This window comes from Nycticebus coucang, chromosome 6, assembly GCF_027406575.1.
Source record: "Nycticebus coucang isolate mNycCou1 chromosome 6, mNycCou1.pri, whole genome shotgun sequence".
NCBI lineage: Eukaryota > Metazoa > Chordata > Mammalia > Primates > Lorisidae > Nycticebus > Nycticebus coucang.
This window is the reverse complement of record NC_069785.1, coordinates 36,368,564-36,384,462: the sequence shown is the minus strand read 5'-3', so window position 1 is coordinate 36,384,462 and position 15,899 is coordinate 36,368,564. Positions and strand designations below refer to the sequence as shown.

At 44.2% G+C, this 15,899-nt stretch overlaps 1 protein-coding gene across 3 annotated transcripts; it reads left to right on the top strand.

Annotated features, from left to right (window-relative positions):
- Nucleotides 1–474: 474 nt before the first annotated feature.
- On the top strand, nt 475–12,677 carry GREM1 (gremlin 1, DAN family BMP antagonist). 3 transcript variants are annotated; one of them, XR_008380741.1, is made up of 3 exons: nt 475–687; nt 8,441–9,819; nt 10,904–12,677. XR_008380741.1 is itself a non-coding variant. In XM_053595002.1 (2 exons), the coding sequence occupies exon 2, from the start codon at nt 8,442–8,444 to the stop codon at nt 8,994–8,996; it is 555 nt and encodes a 184-aa protein (XP_053450977.1). In that variant the 5' UTR covers nt 475–687; nt 8,441; the 3' UTR covers nt 8,997–12,677. The 3 variants fall into 3 exon arrangements, 1 of the variants encoding a protein (XP_053450977.1); XR_008380740.1 differs by having other exon boundaries at nt 10,221–12,677; XM_053595002.1 differs by having other exon boundaries at nt 8,441–12,677.
- Nucleotides 12,678–15,899: the final 3,222 nt, after the last annotated feature.

Sequence of the window (15,899 nt, the reverse complement as noted above, 5' to 3'; positions counted from 1 at the left end):
GGGGGCCTCGGAGCCGCGCGGGAGCCAGCACGGTCGCTAGACCGCAGCGCCCTGCAGTGCTGTTCGCTCCCGGGGGAAAGAATCGCCTTATCTGTCGCTATCCCAGAGGGATATTACTCTTCCCAGTGCAGTCCCCGCTCCTGAGGTCTGGGCCGATGTAGGCGAAGCGGAGACGGCCAGCGGGGAAGTCCAGACCTGGGGCAGGGGAGAGGGCTGGGGGCCGGGGGGATTTCCTCCCGCGCTTCCCTCTCCAACAGGAGCGGAAAATGAGATTTGCTGTGCATTCCAGGCGCGGTTCCCTGGGGTGACCTCTCCCAGCCGGCCAGGGCGGGGGGAGCAGACAAAGAGGCGAGGCGGGCGGAGAGGGGACCCCGCGGGGAAGCAGGCGGGGTGCGGGGGGCGGGGTCAGTACCGGGAAAGGGGGCGGACAGCCGGCCGGGCGGCGGCGGCGGCGCCTGGCCAATGAGGCGCGGCCCCGGGCGCCGCGCTGGGCCGCCGGCATTTAAACCCGGGACTGCGCGATGCCTGGCACTCAGTGTGCCCTCCGCGGAGTGGGCGACCCAGTGCGCAGCGGCGGTGTCACTCTCTGTCCCGCTGACCCCGCGCCGAGCCCGGGCGGCTCGGGTCGCGGCCTCACTTAGCGCCACGCGTCAAAAGCACAGGCCCGAAGACCCGCCACATTGACAGGTGAGCGCGGAGTCACCCGGCAGGGGCGTGTGTGTGTGTGGGTGGTGTATGCGTAGGAACCGGTAAACAAACCCCAAGTCCTGCTGTGTTCAGACGCGCGGCAGCCCTTGGTGCACTTGGGCCGGAGCCCCGCCCTTCGCTGGTGGGAACCCTGAAGAACCATAGCGGGGTCCTTCCTGCCGGGATCGTGAAGGCCGTGATCTCGCTGCTCTGGGTTTGCAGGGAACCACAGGAAAACCGGCTGTAAAAAGCGGGCGGGATGACCCTGCATCCCACTCACACATCCCTGAGCCCGGCGCACACGCACCTGGCGCCGGGGGCAGCAGCTCCTGCCAGGCGCGCTCGCCTAGCGGGGACCCAGAGTCGCGGTGGGCAAAGCGCTAGAGCAGCGGGTACCTGCTGCCTGCCGACGGCGCTGGCAAGTCGCACTGAGAGGGTCCCGTGTGATTGATTCTGGGAGAGGTCTGGGACGTCTTGGGGTGCCCTTCCGAGTCCGGTGAGTGATCCTGCTCTAGGTTACCGAGAATTGGCGGTGTGTGCATCTGCCCGTTACCGAGGTGAGATGGGGACTGACCCGAGCGGGGCCTCTGGGTTCCGGCACAGGGGAACCCGGAGAGGGAGCGGTGAGTAACCAGGCAGCTGGAGTGCGCTGCGCGGCCCTGAGCTCGGGGTCCAGCGAACCCGCTGTGTCCACACCGCACACACCGCACACACATCGGGATGTGCACACGCGGGCTCTCAGGTCTCTCTTCTGAGCCTCTCCCAGTCCCATGCACGGCCCGCTGGAACAGCAGACGTTCAAGCGCCGTGAAGCGACCACCGGCTAGGTCCCACTTTGCTATACCACTTGCTCTGCGCTCTGGCGGCCCGGCCTTGCCTCGCAGAGCCTAGCTGGCTCCGGACCACCACGGACTGGCGGCGGAGGCGGGTTGGCTGCGCGAACTCGCTGGTGGCCCCTAGTCCTCGCTCGCCCCCTGGCTCACTGCACTGACCCCTCTACAGCTTGCAAAGCAAGGCTGGGGGCTGGGAATGGTGAGTGGGGGGCGCGTCGGGTTGGGCTGTCACTTCCTCGCTGGCCAGAGTTATTCGTAGACCTCAGGCTTCACGATGCCTGCAGATCCTAGCTCCGCCTTCTGGGCGCCTCACCTTGGCATTTCCCTATACCGGACTCTGGCGACGGACCCCAGGCAGGGCCGGGCGGCGGCGGGGTTGGGGTTGGGGTTGGGGCGCTAAAGGTGACCAGACTCTGCGGTGGATTCCTTCCTGCGCGTTCAGAGCTGTCTCCAGTGAGCCGCCAGATCGAGCAAGCCTGCTGCCTTTCCCTCCTCAACAGACTCCGAATCCTGGCTCTTTTAGATAGAAATACAGCCTCTAAGTTAGGGGTTAAAATCTCCTCTTAAATGGGCAGAGGGCAAAGAGGCGACCCTCAGTAGGTAATTGGATCTCCTTCTGGAAAGAGCAAATCTGAGCGTTGTACTCGTGTGTTTATGTTGCCCTTCGGGATGGTGCCAGGACAAGAAGTGATAAAAACAATCTATTGTGTTAAGTGGGTCACTAGGGCTTTAAGTTGTTCCAGGGACCCCAGAGTAGTGGCTTTCTTCTGGCTGTACACACAAGTTAAACAAACATCTTAGAAGAGGTTAAGATAACCCCATCCCAGGGCGAGGAGTCTTCTTTCACCCTGAGGGCTTCTCCCCTCTGTTTCTTTTTTTTTCTTTTTTTGGTGTGGGGGTGGGGGATGGGGAGAATACTGGGAGAGTTGAGGGGATGTACTTTTTCAAATCAACAAGGGAAAGATCTTAAGAAAACTATAGACTTTCATCCCTTCGAAGTTCACAATGGCAGGCGATTTGATTACTATCACTAGATAAATTACACTGTCAAATTGTTAATATTAATTAATCGTTTAAGGGTTCTTGAGCACTGTAGAATATGTGTGTTTGTGTGTGTTTAACCCCCAGGTCATTGTAAGAATTAGAGTCTTTTGTAAACTTTGTAATTTCATAGGTTTCCTATTTTCTTTAAAGTTCGTTTTGAATGAAATGTTTTGGTAACCCACAATCTATCGGAAATCCAGGTTGGCTAATGTGGTCTTTATATCAGTGATTACACAGGGAAGATGAGAAACCTATTATGTCCTCATGTCTCTGAATCCAGCTGCTTGTCCTGTGTTAAACTGAAGCTGAGGATGCTCTCAGTCTTAATGGTCAAGTATGAGAAGGGATAAAATGCAAAAAGGTTTCACACCACTGACCCCTCTCCCAAGAAATGGTTGTGGACGGCAAAGCTGTGCAGCATGTTCTAGAACAGAAAGTAAAGGACAGATGTGAAACCTAAACCTTTTATGTACAGGAAAGGAGAGGGCAGCAGTTAGGGGAGGTGACTTGAGCATCTAGCTGAAAGTCACCCATCAGGCAAGTGCTTCCCAGCCCGTCTTAAATCTGCAAGGAATTTTCTTTAGTTTTAACATATGCTTTTAGAAATGCAAAGTACAATAGGAATTTCTAGGACAAGAGAAGTCTTTTTCTTAACATGGGAACACAAAGATACAAAGAAAGTGTAAGTGTTCATTTATACTTTCACTTACAGTATTCTTCAAATTCGTTGCATTAGAAAACAAACTCAGGTGTCTCTTGCTAAGTACTGTGCCATGTGTCAATAGGACAGCGATTAAGATCATTTGTTTAGGGCTAGATAGAACTGGGCTTAAACCCTTACTTTCCCATGTACAAGTTGCATGTCCTTGGACAGATTTCTAACTTTTCTTTGCCTGGATTTGCTGATTGGTAGAAGGAAGACACTATTATCTACCTCATATTTTGTTATTAAAATGGCTGACATAGCAAGGGCTCCAAAATAAAAGGCAACTCATTGGGAGAAGTAGTGATATTATGCAGTACCAATATGTATCATGGCGGTTCTCAACTAAATCCTGAATCCTGCACACATAGTGACTAATGTGTATCTTTTACTACAGTACAGAACCTATAACTTGGGTGTCTTTCAGTCCTGCTGCTTATGAACATTTCTATTTAATACTTTCTAGCTTGTTTCCTGTTGACCTCAAGAATTGTATATAGCCACTTACTTTGCTAAACAATCCTCTCCAAACATAGCGCTCCTGAGATATGTAACTACCAGGTGGTCTCCTCTCTGTCCTGTGCAATTTGGAGCCCCAGCTTGATTTAGCCTAAATGGTCTTCAGAATACAGAGGCTGTTTAGGATACCTGCAACATAGGAGGTGAGAGTTTACCAGCGTGCTAACCAAGAATTCTTATCTTCTTGGTGCAACTTGTTTGGGAAAAAAAAAAAAAAAAAAGGAATCAACGCTGAGAAGAAAAGGACTGATTATTCTAAAACCTGGCCTGCATTTAGAACATTTGCAATCACTTCCATTATTTCTTATGCTGAGAAAACAGTTTGATATTATGCCTGTTGAATGTCTTTCTAATACTTGATTCGTGAGGAGGAATTGACTAAACATTCAGGCAGAGTTATTTGACTTTCACTGTGATTTCTACTCAAAATTCCACTGAGTATGAGCTGGTTCTAAGTTAAAATGAAACACACAAGAAGAGTGACAAAAGATACTGGCCTAAACTTTCCCAAAGACATAGAGAACATTGCAGACAGGTCATGCATACCATTTAGGAATAAATGATAAAATTCAGTCCAAAGCATAATGACTGGCATAGTTAGGGCTCCAAAATAAAAGTCAACTGTTATTATTAGAATCATTAGAAGGTAGTGTTCTTAGAGGCTTTGTGAACATTGGAATACATCACCTGATAGAAGTGGTTGCCATGGCTGTTCTTGATTGTAGATGTTTACTCTCCATCATTAGGGGAAATTGGAAGGAAAATGCAAGGCAGAGAGGACCAGCTTGGAGAACATGTGTGTCCTCTGATCTAAGGGAATTGGAGGGGAGGATAGAGGCAAGAGTAAGGTGAAGATGGATGAAGCTTTCTGGTGGAGAACAGTCGTAAAGAAAGCTCACCATGAAAATATGATCACATGACTTGGAGCAGCAGAACTGCATTAAGGGGAAGTTGAGGCAGGGTTTGCAAAGAAGAATAATACCAGAGAGTCAAGGGAGATGTTTGCCAGGTGTCATGATGGGCTCTGGGTCCAAGAGACACAACTTTATTTAATTTGATGATGTGAATAAGTCATCATAAATGAAAATTGCTATAAGGTGTCAGCTAATGGTTAGACATGGAAAATAATTCATTGTCTGGATTAGCATTTGGATTGATTTTTTTACTATGGAGAACCATGCAGGGTGAGAATATGGAAAATAATTAATTCTCCTTGAGGAATTTACATCTTCTGCATTTCCTCCACATTGAAGATGTTTACAAAGTGAAAATTATTTGGTGGCAATACAATTGGGATTTCAAGTACAAATCTTCCTGTTTTCTTCACAGTGATTGAGACCAGTTTGGGGGTGGAGAGAGCTGGGGTGATCGCCCACAATGTGACATAGTATTCCAGTACCAATCATAGTTCTCATCTCCCCACGGCTACTCTGTAGAGCATCCAGTGTGCTTCTGAGCACTGCAGTTCTCTAAGAAGCTGAGGTCTCTGTTGATTGACATTCTTGAAGTTGGTTTTTACTTCTCTCCGAATAAAGGTTAAGAACTTAAAACCCTCACAATAAACACTGAATATCTTTTGGGCTTTTTAAAAAATGAAAAGCCTTTTCACTGTCCATCTCTAATAAATCTTATTTTATGAAAAATGCCCTTTTCTTAAAAAAAAAAAAAAAAAAAAAGCCTGTCACTCTAGATCCTTTTGGTTTAGGGGATGGGCATGCTGTCACAGGAACAGGAAATGTGGCCAAACTAAAACTGAAAACCACAATTGACTCATTTTTGGATTTATAGCTTTGTTGTTGGTTTCTGCCATAGTATATTCAGTGGCTTCAATTAGAAAGTAAAACCCACAACATTCCATGTGGGACCAGGTGAAAAGTTAGGACCCTTTGGACCTTTCCTACTAGAAGAAAGACATGTGTTTGGGAACTTCTAGGCTAGAAGGAGTTTGCCATACTGAGGGTGAGAAACCAAAAGGGTTGTGTTTGGCTCTTCCATTCATTGGCACTGGGGAAGGCATATTAAAATGCAAAGAATGGAAACTTTGTAAATGAATGTAATCTGTAACAATTGAGCATTTACCAAATTTTAATGAGCACCAACTCTTGCCAGAAGGCAAGGTGATGAATAAGCCCTCATCAACTCTCAGACTAGATATTTATTTAGTAACAGATGTGAAAATGCCAGGAAGGAAAAGCTGAGTATAAAGAGGGCCTTACTTGGCCCACAAAAAGAAAATTGCCTCTTTTTAACAGATGTTTATGGAAGGGGATGATGTGTCTTGTGCAGTCTGCATATATTGGCCTCTGTGGGGAATCTCTGCTGAGGGTTGGATGGGTAGAGGCTGTTTTGTGGAAGATTGTGTGCCTGGGCCTTGGGGATACCTCACGTACTACTCTGTTGAAATGGGCACTGCATTTTATTATATCTTATTTATTTTTGACTTTGATTCTAAATTGACTAAACAGCAGAAACTTGTGAAAGGTTCTCAAATTCACAGTGTGTTTGCCCAGGAGACCGAAAGGTTGTGGGTCAAGTTTTCCTAATCTCTGGAGAAAAAAATGTCCTGTGTTGACTTTTCTCATAAGTGATTTTTTAAAAGGCCAAACAAAAAATTAATTTTTTGTTGTTGGAGTGAAAGAAGTTCTTTAAAGACACTGATATTGTAACATAAACTGACAAAAGCCAGGAAAACTACAATTAGAGCAAGAGCTAACTATCACATTATCAGCTCCAAATTTGAACTTGCCCACATTTAAAAACACTTTAGATTTAATATTTAATTATCTTAATTTGACATTATCCTTTGGGTGGAATGGTTTTTACTTAAGCTGTAGATAACATAGAACTATAGTGTCTTTGTGCGAGATATTTGCTTAGCCTAATAATACCAATTTATCCACTTTCTTGGGGGAAGAAACGATAAGGTTATTATTAAATGACACTTAGTGGTTATCACTAGTAATACTGGTGTTTTGAAGAGAACAGGAAAATGAAAACTTCACAGCTGTGTTCTTAGGTCCAGAATGCCACAGGATTGGGGCAGGAGAAGCCTCAGGATTCAGGACAGTTTATTGTGATGGCCAAAGGAGGGAGACTGGGAATTTGGAACTGCATCTATTGAAAAGAAAATCCTTCCATATCTAAACAATTCCCTGTGTGCTGGATGTGGCCTCTGGTGCTACAGGCCTTGTTACTCAAAGGCGGTAGAAAAGCAAACTCAGTGAGTCAGAACCTGCATCTTAACAATATCTATCCCTAGATGAATGTCGTACTTTCCAGTCTAAGCAGCACTGTCCCAGGAGAACCTTAGTTGTCTGAGCCTTCTCTCTCCTTTAAAAAACATGCTTTCTGAGTCTTCCTCCCCTTCCTCCTCCTCTTCTTTCTCTGTCTGCCCTATTTTCCCTGAACACCCGGGAGGAGTTCTCCTTTCTTTAATTTGCTGATTCACTCCCATTATTTTTTCTCTAAGCTTTTCTATTTTTTTGTCCGTTTTCCCTTGGCCTCACCCACTTGTCATTAATTTTTGCCATTGTTCACATCATTGCCCTTTCTGACTCATATCTAGTTCCAGACCCATCCACAGTAATTCACCGTCATTAACTTATTCAACATGTTGGTGGCAGTTATTAATGTAAATATTTGCACACCCTTGTTCCATGGTGCCTATTTTTCTATGTTTTTTATTGTACACACACAGAGATACATGTGAATGATATAGTTCACTATTTAAAAGGTAGAAAAATATCTATCATGGTATATATGAGGGATGAGAAACCAAAAGGGAATGTCTGTGCCCAGCTTGAAATGAGAATAAAGAAGTAGTTGAGGAGTCTCACGTACAGTCATCTGTCTTGTCTGCAGTGCATTTGGTTAGTTCTCAAATTCCTTTCATGTGGACATTGAACTTGATCTCAACAACCTACTGGGAAGACAAGGTATTTGCATCTTCTCAAATCCAGTCATTTATTGAGAGGTAAGGTGACTTCATCAAGCTGGGACTGCAGGTTGTTGTCCCAGGACTGGAATTGGACACTCCCTCTGTCAGATGTTTGCCGGTCTCCAGGAGTCTCTTTTTTCTCACGTGATATAAGGCAAAGTCTCGGAAGCATTCAGAACTCAGGAAGCCTCAGGATGGTTGGGAAGAAAACACTGAGCCCCTTTCCTGGGGGATGAGGCCCCTAGGCAGGGAGGCTGATTCATATTGCAGTAAAACATAAGAGAAAGTTCCCCAAAGAAGTGCAAAGGTAATGTGTCATTGACATGGCAGGGCTTAGTAAATATTGTCAAATACAAGAATGGGTACCGTTAATGACGATAATACAAAGTCACACACGCAGCTGTTGTCAGAGGCCTAGATGAAATTCTGTGGGCGTCCCCATCTCCCCATCTCCCTTCTGAGATGAAGGGAGCGGCCCTGGCTGAGATGACATCCTGGTTTCTTCACTGTGAGAACCTGGGCAAGTTATTCCTAGATCGATGGCTGGGAGGGTAATGGGAATAGTAGCACCTCAGTCACAGAGATACGGTGCTCAAATGAAACATTTCACACCAAGGGCTTAAAAAGTGCCGCCTACAATGCTATTTTTATTTTTTAATTAATCATCTTTTCCACTTTTCGTGTCGCCACCCCCCCCCCCCGTGCTCCCTCCTACAGCATGAACCGCACCGCCTACACTGTGGGAGCCCTGCTTCTCCTCTTGGGGACCCTGCTGCCGGCCACCGAAGGGAAAAAGAAAGGGTCCCAAGGCGCCATCCCTCCACCACACAAGGCCCAGCACAACGACTCGGAGCAGACTCAGTCTCCCCAGCAGCCCGGCTCCAGGAACCGGGGACGCGGCCAAGGGCGGGGCGCCGCCGTGCCGGGGGAGGAGGTGCTGGAGTCCAGCCAGGAGGCCCTGCACGTGACGGAGCGCAAGTACCTGAAGCGAGACTGGTGTAAAACCCAGCCGCTCAAGCAGACCATCCACGAGGAGGGCTGCAGCAGCCGCACCATCATCAACCGCTTCTGCTACGGCCAGTGCAACTCCTTCTACATCCCCAGGCACATCCGGAAGGAGGAAGGCTCCTTCCAGTCCTGCTCCTTCTGCAAGCCCAAGAAATTCACTACCATGATGGTCACGCTCAACTGCCCCGAACTGCAGCCGCCTACCAAGAAGAAGAGGGTCACTCGCGTGAAGCAATGTCGTTGCATATCCATCGATCTGGATTAAACTAAATCTAGATGCACCCAGCCTGGCCCAGGCGGGCCCAGAGCCAGACCCGAAACAACCCGATTCTTATTTGGCTTAAACCTAGAGGCCGGAAGAACCACCTGCTGCCTCCTGGCGGGCGCCTGCTTGCGCTTAGTGTGTGTGCATGAGTGTGCCTGGGTGTCTGTGCGCATTTTCAGACACCAGAGGAAACGCAGTTTCCATCAAGGGCACTTCTTATTTTGTAAACATATCTCTTTAAAGGGGTGGTCCTGAAGCCCACCCCGCCCCGACTCACGGGAGGGTGGGAGGGGCGGGAGTGTGGTCCTGTTCTGCCCTTGTTATCCCCGTGCCCTCCTGGGGAGCAGAAACTCCTTTCAGAATGAATGTTAAAGGAAAAGGCTACCTGCTTTAGTGCTGCATTGGACAAGGGAAAGTTCTTTCAACCTGTGCTCACTTCCTCTCTTCCCCGCCACAGGCCAGTCAGTCCTTTCTTAGGTTCTCACACCTGCCAAGGTTTCTAAATTAATTTGCTTCACTTGGCTGCACAGGTTATTAGCTTGTGAAGACCCTCCAGACTCCAGGGGAGGCTGGGGGGCAAGGACAAGCAGGATAGTGGAGAGGGGAACCGGATCTGGCCCAGAAGTTGGTAGGTAGGGAGATGTGCCCATCCCAGAGCCCAGGGAGACCCATGCTTCATGAAAGTTTGCTCCTAGTTAACAGAACCCAAGTGAACAGAGGAGAAATGGGATCGCCAAAGAGTTACTGTGATCTGCTGAAACTGCCTGTAACCCAACACCAAACTTCACACATTAATATCCACCCCTCTGATTTTCAGAACCAAGTGAGTGAGCCATGACCGAACTAACCTTTCTGCTTTGTCCCTCAGGTGGACCATAGATGTATCTCCCTGGAGATAGGGAATGAACAAAAACCTCATAGACCAAAGGTCCTAATAACTTCCCTTTGTCTTGGTTATAACACTTCATTATTTCTTTTCTTTCTTCCTTCCTTTTTTTCTTTCTTTCTCTCTCTCTCTTTTTTTTTTTTTTTTTTGAGACAGAGTCTTACTCTGTCACCCTGGGTAGAGTGCCCTGGGGGTCATAGCTCACAGCAACCCCAAACTCTTGAGGTCAAGCAATCCTCCTGCTTCAGCCTCCCGGGTAGCTGCTACTACAAGTGTCTGCCCCTATGCCTGGCTAGTTTTTCTATTTTTAGTAGTGACTGGGTCTCCTTCTTGGTCAGGTTGGTCTGGAACTCCTGAGCTCAAGCAATTCCCCCACCTCAGCCTCACGGAGTGCTAGGATTAGAAGCGTGAGCCGCCGCACCTGACCTACACGTCATTATTTCTGCATAATACTTCCAAGAGCCACAAACCTGTATTATAAAGATTCTGCCTCTGCTGAGTGTAACTGACTGAAGTCTAAGACAAAAGAGTTTAGGGCATGCTCCATTTCAGGTAGAAGTATATTTTGGGTCTTTTTGTTCTAACCATCCTTATAAGATAGAGCTAGAGAGAAGAGGAAAGTGACAAGTGATTGCCTCTGACTAAGGAGTAGTTAGCTCTTAGTACCTGGAAGGGATGTAAGGGCTATATTCACCACCCCCACCACCCCCACCACCCCACCTCTTCTGCATTTGACCTCTGAGGGTCTGAGGGGAAATCCTGGTAAGAGAACACAGCATTGGATTCCTTAGCTGTCTATCTACTGCTGTTGGGATCCCCGTGTTACATTGTAACCATTCAGTGCTGTCACCTGATTAAACCTGGCATGCTAATGAGGCCTACTGAGGATTTTTTAACTAATGATCAAAGTACAGAATGGATGAACCTGACTTTGCTTTGGATTTGGCTAACTTGTTCCCTTCAGGCCTGCAGTTTTATATCTAACTCCCCCAAATATTCTTTTTGTCTTGTATCTTCTTAGCCTCAATAAGCAAGTCAAATATAACATGGAAAACAAATACCATACTTGGGATTCAGTTGCCCATCAAGGCTCCAGCTCTCAAAGAACCATTGCAATTTAAAGAAGCGGTCTTTATTTTGTTTTTGTTTTGGCCCAGTGTTCTCCCATCTAACAACTACACAGGAACCATTTTAAGGCAGAAGTTTTCTTGAACATCCAAAATGTTGGGTCTCATTTTAAAACGTTTGAACTCACTACTGATGATTCTACACCAGGTGAATTTGTGCAAATGCACAGTCTGTGTGTTTTGTATACACTGTATGCTCCTGCCCTCAATCCTTGTATCATCCACATTCTCCAACAATAAAGCACAGAATGGATTTAATTAAACCCAGAAATGCTAAGGCAGAATTTTGAGGCTGGGAGAGAGGAAAAGAAAGGGGAAGAAGCTGAAAATGTAAAACCACAGCAGAGAGGAAAAAGGACATTCAGAACCAGCAGACACTGAATTTCTCTTGTTGTTTTAACTCTGCCACAAGCATGCAATTTTGTTAAAAAGAAATGACTTAAGTTGGCAGCAGTAATCTTCTTTTAGGATCTTATACCACAGTCTTGCCTGTAAGTCGGATTTGGCTCAAGTAGAGAGAATTTCCTCAAAATTAACTTCACCGGGATAATCAGGAGCATAACTACCCTAAAAGCACATCAGTACCCAAAGAGGGAAATTTCTGCTTTTCTTACTGTGCTTATATTAAGAACAGCGCGAGTATGGTGTGTCTTCCAACATTTATTGAAAATACCATGTCTATTACATATTTTATTGGAGTCACTGATGATATAATGATTTTTTTTTGTTATTACAGTAGATTTTTTATGGGAAGATATTTGCGATCTCGATCTTATCTATTAAAATAATGCCAAACACCCAATACAAATTTTTATGATGTACACTTTGTGCTTGGCATTAAAAGAGAGAAACACACATCTTCTAAGTCATCGTTTTTTTGTTAACTGTAGTTCTTCAAAGTTATAAGTGTGAGCGAAAAATCTGAAGGAAAGGATAATTTCCACTGTGTGGAATGTGAATAGTTAAACAAAAAGTTATGGTTATTTAATGTAATTATTAATTGAAATCCTTTGGTCACTGTGATTGCAAGCAAGTTTTCTTTTTCTTATTTCTTTGACTTGGTCTGAGTTGAGCAAAGAAGCTGTTACCTTGTATTTTGTTGGAGACTTTTACCAGGTCAGGAGGAAACAAAATATTGACACATCTGAATATGCCTTACAAAGTCAAGACCTGAATTTTTCTTTTTTAACTGAATGTTCCTTAAAGGTTAACATTTCTAAGCAATATTAAGAAAGACTGTAAATGTTATTTTGGAGAACTTATGATGTGTGTATACAAGCAAATTGCAGATGAGTGATGAATTGTTCAAAAAAATAAAATCCTTTTAAGGAGAAAATATAAAATGAAAAGTGTATGTACAGAACATTTATAAGTGACCAGTGAATGCTTAAGAGTAAAAGTAGTTCTATTGATTTGTCATTTCTCAAGATATTTAATATCAACTGCTTTATGTATCATGTCTGCTTTAATCATTTAAAAATAACAAAGGATTATATAGACCGTGATTGAGGTACCTTGATGTGTGTGAGGATAAGAGGGGATTTGATAGTCTCATAAAAGTTAATTTGGCTTAAAGTTTCATCAATCTGTAATTAGAATGTAATTTTCACCCTAATAATGTTCTATATAGCTTTTGCCAAAGAGCAACCAATAAATTAAACCTCTTCTCTTTGTGTGCATGTGTGTTTTAACTGGTAGTATTCCTAGGCAGGAGTGGACACAGATTCCCTCGTCATGGAAAGGTAGGTAGAGAAGAGATAATTGGATATCTTGTGATCTTAGAGAGAATTTAGTCCTTCTACCAAGACCTTTTAGATTCTGCTTGATTTTAGTAGGACACCTCAAGTCATGGCAGTTACAAGCAAAGGAAAGCAGGTCTGCTAATGAAAGTACCAGCTTCATGCCCAGAGCACAGCCAGAAAGAAGAGCTGGAGAATGTTGTGAGGGAAGCCTTCAGATAGTGGAAGGGGCTTCATGTAGAAATGATAGTAGCTTTATTTCAGGGTTTTCTAGGGGGGAAAACAGAAGACAGTTTGGGGGCTCAGTAGAAGGAAGAGCTTCATAATGATGAATGATTCAGCAATATCATAAGCTGTCTTTGAGATAATGAACTAGTCCTTGGAAATACTAAAACATAGGCTAGCTATCACTTGATAAGGATGTGAGGTAAAGTGAGTTGTTGCCCTGGTTATGCAATTGAACTAGTGGATTTTTGAGGTCCCTTTCCACTCAAACAAATAATACAAGATTTCTAGAAGGTATTGGTGCTCTAATAATAAAAATCCCAGAAAACTATTGAGAAGGGACACTAAGAAAGGGACTTCGGTTATGGGGTGGGGGAAGGAAAAACTGGCCTGCTGAACCAAAAATTCTGGAGTGCCCATAAGAATGTGAGTATGAAGTAATCTACGTAACAAATGACCAATAGAAAGGGGCAATCAATGACCAATAAAAAAAGGCAATAATTCCCAGAGGTGCGGAGAGGCCAATGAAAGACTTGCAGCCAATTTCGAATGGAGAGAAAGTGGGTATTTATACCTCTGCACGGCCTTTGCATCTCCATCTCACCTCTGCTGCTCCTTGAGAGGGACTCACTTCCAACTCTTTTTGGAAGTATTCTACACTTTCTCTTTGTTCTTCCTAAATTTCTCTTTGTTACATACAAATTTGTGCAGGTTACTTAGCTCTCCATACACACTGCCTATGCTGCACCCATTTTATTTCCAGTCTCCATTCATTTTTACTCTCAATTACCACTGTGCCTCAGTTGAACTTTCTATCTGAGTTGAGCAATTGAACCAGGTCATTGATTCAGAGAACTGGGACCCCTGACCCCCAGCAACTATATATGGCAAGTTGATGCCAGACACTGTGCTAAGGATTTTATTTGAATTGTTTCTCACTTAATCCTCAGGGTAGCTCAGTTAAGTAGGTGCCACTATCACAGCTAGAAAGCAGTGAACTCATATGGTCTTGCTTACCTGGACCCTTAAACATTATGCAGAACTGTGAGAAATTTCTGTTGCTGTTCTTAACAGAACACAGCATTCTAAAAATAGATCTGATAATTGATTATTCACCTCAAAGGATTAAGGCTACCCTGATGTTGCAGTTGGCATCATTGGGAACTCAAGCTCTGAAGCATTCAGTCAAATCCACTTTGCCACTTCTTTCCTTGTTATGGCCTCCTTTGTCTTGGGGGAGGGGGGAGGGGGAGCAAATATCAAGGAGAGTGTTCTCAGAAAAGCCATACCTAGGAGGTAACATCTGAACAAGGCTTAAAGTGGAACTTTAACACAGAAGGGCATTCCAGGCTTGAAAAAATAATAATAAGTATGTGTGGGGATGTCAGCAAAATGCTAACTAAGGACAGACCTCTGGAAATTCTCTTCTTCATAAAATCAATGAAAGCCTGACAAAAATAGATTCAACTTCTTTTAAATCTGGAAATTAACTGAAGACACACTGCAATTTGGGGGAACATTTGTTCAAGAAAAAGACTAAATCTCTGTAAAGACAGTGAACATTATGATATTATAACTTGCCCCATTGTCATTTTCCCCACCTTTAGCTCCACATTAGCCTTAAAACCCAACAGACTATAATTGTATTGAAAAATCAGCAGTCTGGCAGACACTGGAGGGATGCAGAATGGAGTTAGAGTTCATTCAAAGCCCCATTCCTGGAGCATTGTCATTATTTAACCTGTTCAACAGGCCCTGGAGGCCTTATTTGCAAGGCTATCTTTATCTGACCTGACTTGAAGTTTTCCAGTGTGAAAAACCTGTTGAAAAAATTAGAGGCAATTAGTTATCTTTGGGGATGCCTGAGGCAATGTATAACAGTTGGGAAAAGCAATAAGTTAAACAAAAATCTTAGAAAGAAAAGCTGGGAAATGAGATTTTCATAGGAGATTTGAGAAGTTCCAATATGTTATGGAAATCTATAAAGCCAAAATGCATGCCCAGGGTTTTGTGCATGCCCAGGATCATACACATGCTCAGGAAAAACTGGAGAAAGCATTAAGCTCTCACTTCAGCTTGAGCTTGAGGCTTTGTACAAACAGGAAGTGAAGGGTAAGGCAGAGTTGTGAACTGACTGGCTGAGTGTTGAGTGTGTCTCAACATTCACAGAGAGCCCCTCAGCAAAGATTGGTAGAGTTATTGATTCCAAGTGTCTAAGGAAATCACTGTACAAGTATTAGATGATCACTAAGCTAAATAAGCAGAGACTTTAGTGTCCACATTCAACAAAAAAAACACAGAATTTACAGAATTAGTTCAGAAAAGTCACTAAACACAGAAATAAACACATAACAAAAAACTATCACAGCAAACCTTGGAGAAGAGAGGGACTGGTTTCAGGAGTAGCTACATTATATTATTTAAACACCCAGTTTTCCACAAACATACTATGAGGCATGAAAAGAAACAAGAAAATACAATTCATATATAGGGAAAAAGTGAACAAACAAATTCTACCCACGTAAGCCCAGACATTGGATTTATAAGCAAATACTTTAAATATGTTCAATACTTAATGTTTAAATATGGCCAAGAACTAAGAGAACCATTTCTAAAGAACTAAAGGAAAATAGGAGAATGACATTTTACCAAATAATAAATATAATAAAGAGATAGTTATCATTTTAAAAAATTATGAAGTTGAAAACTATAGTAACAGAAATAAAAAATTCTCTAGAAATGCTCAACCTTTGACCAGGCAGAAAAACATTGACAAAGAAAGAGAGAGAAAAAGAGAGAGAGAGAGAGAGAGACTCTATTAAAATTAGAAATGAGGGGGCTTCCCACTTGGGTCTCTCTCCCACTACCAGAGATTCTGTTCCCCTTCTTTTGCTTATCATGCTTATGTATCTTGCTGCCAATAAAC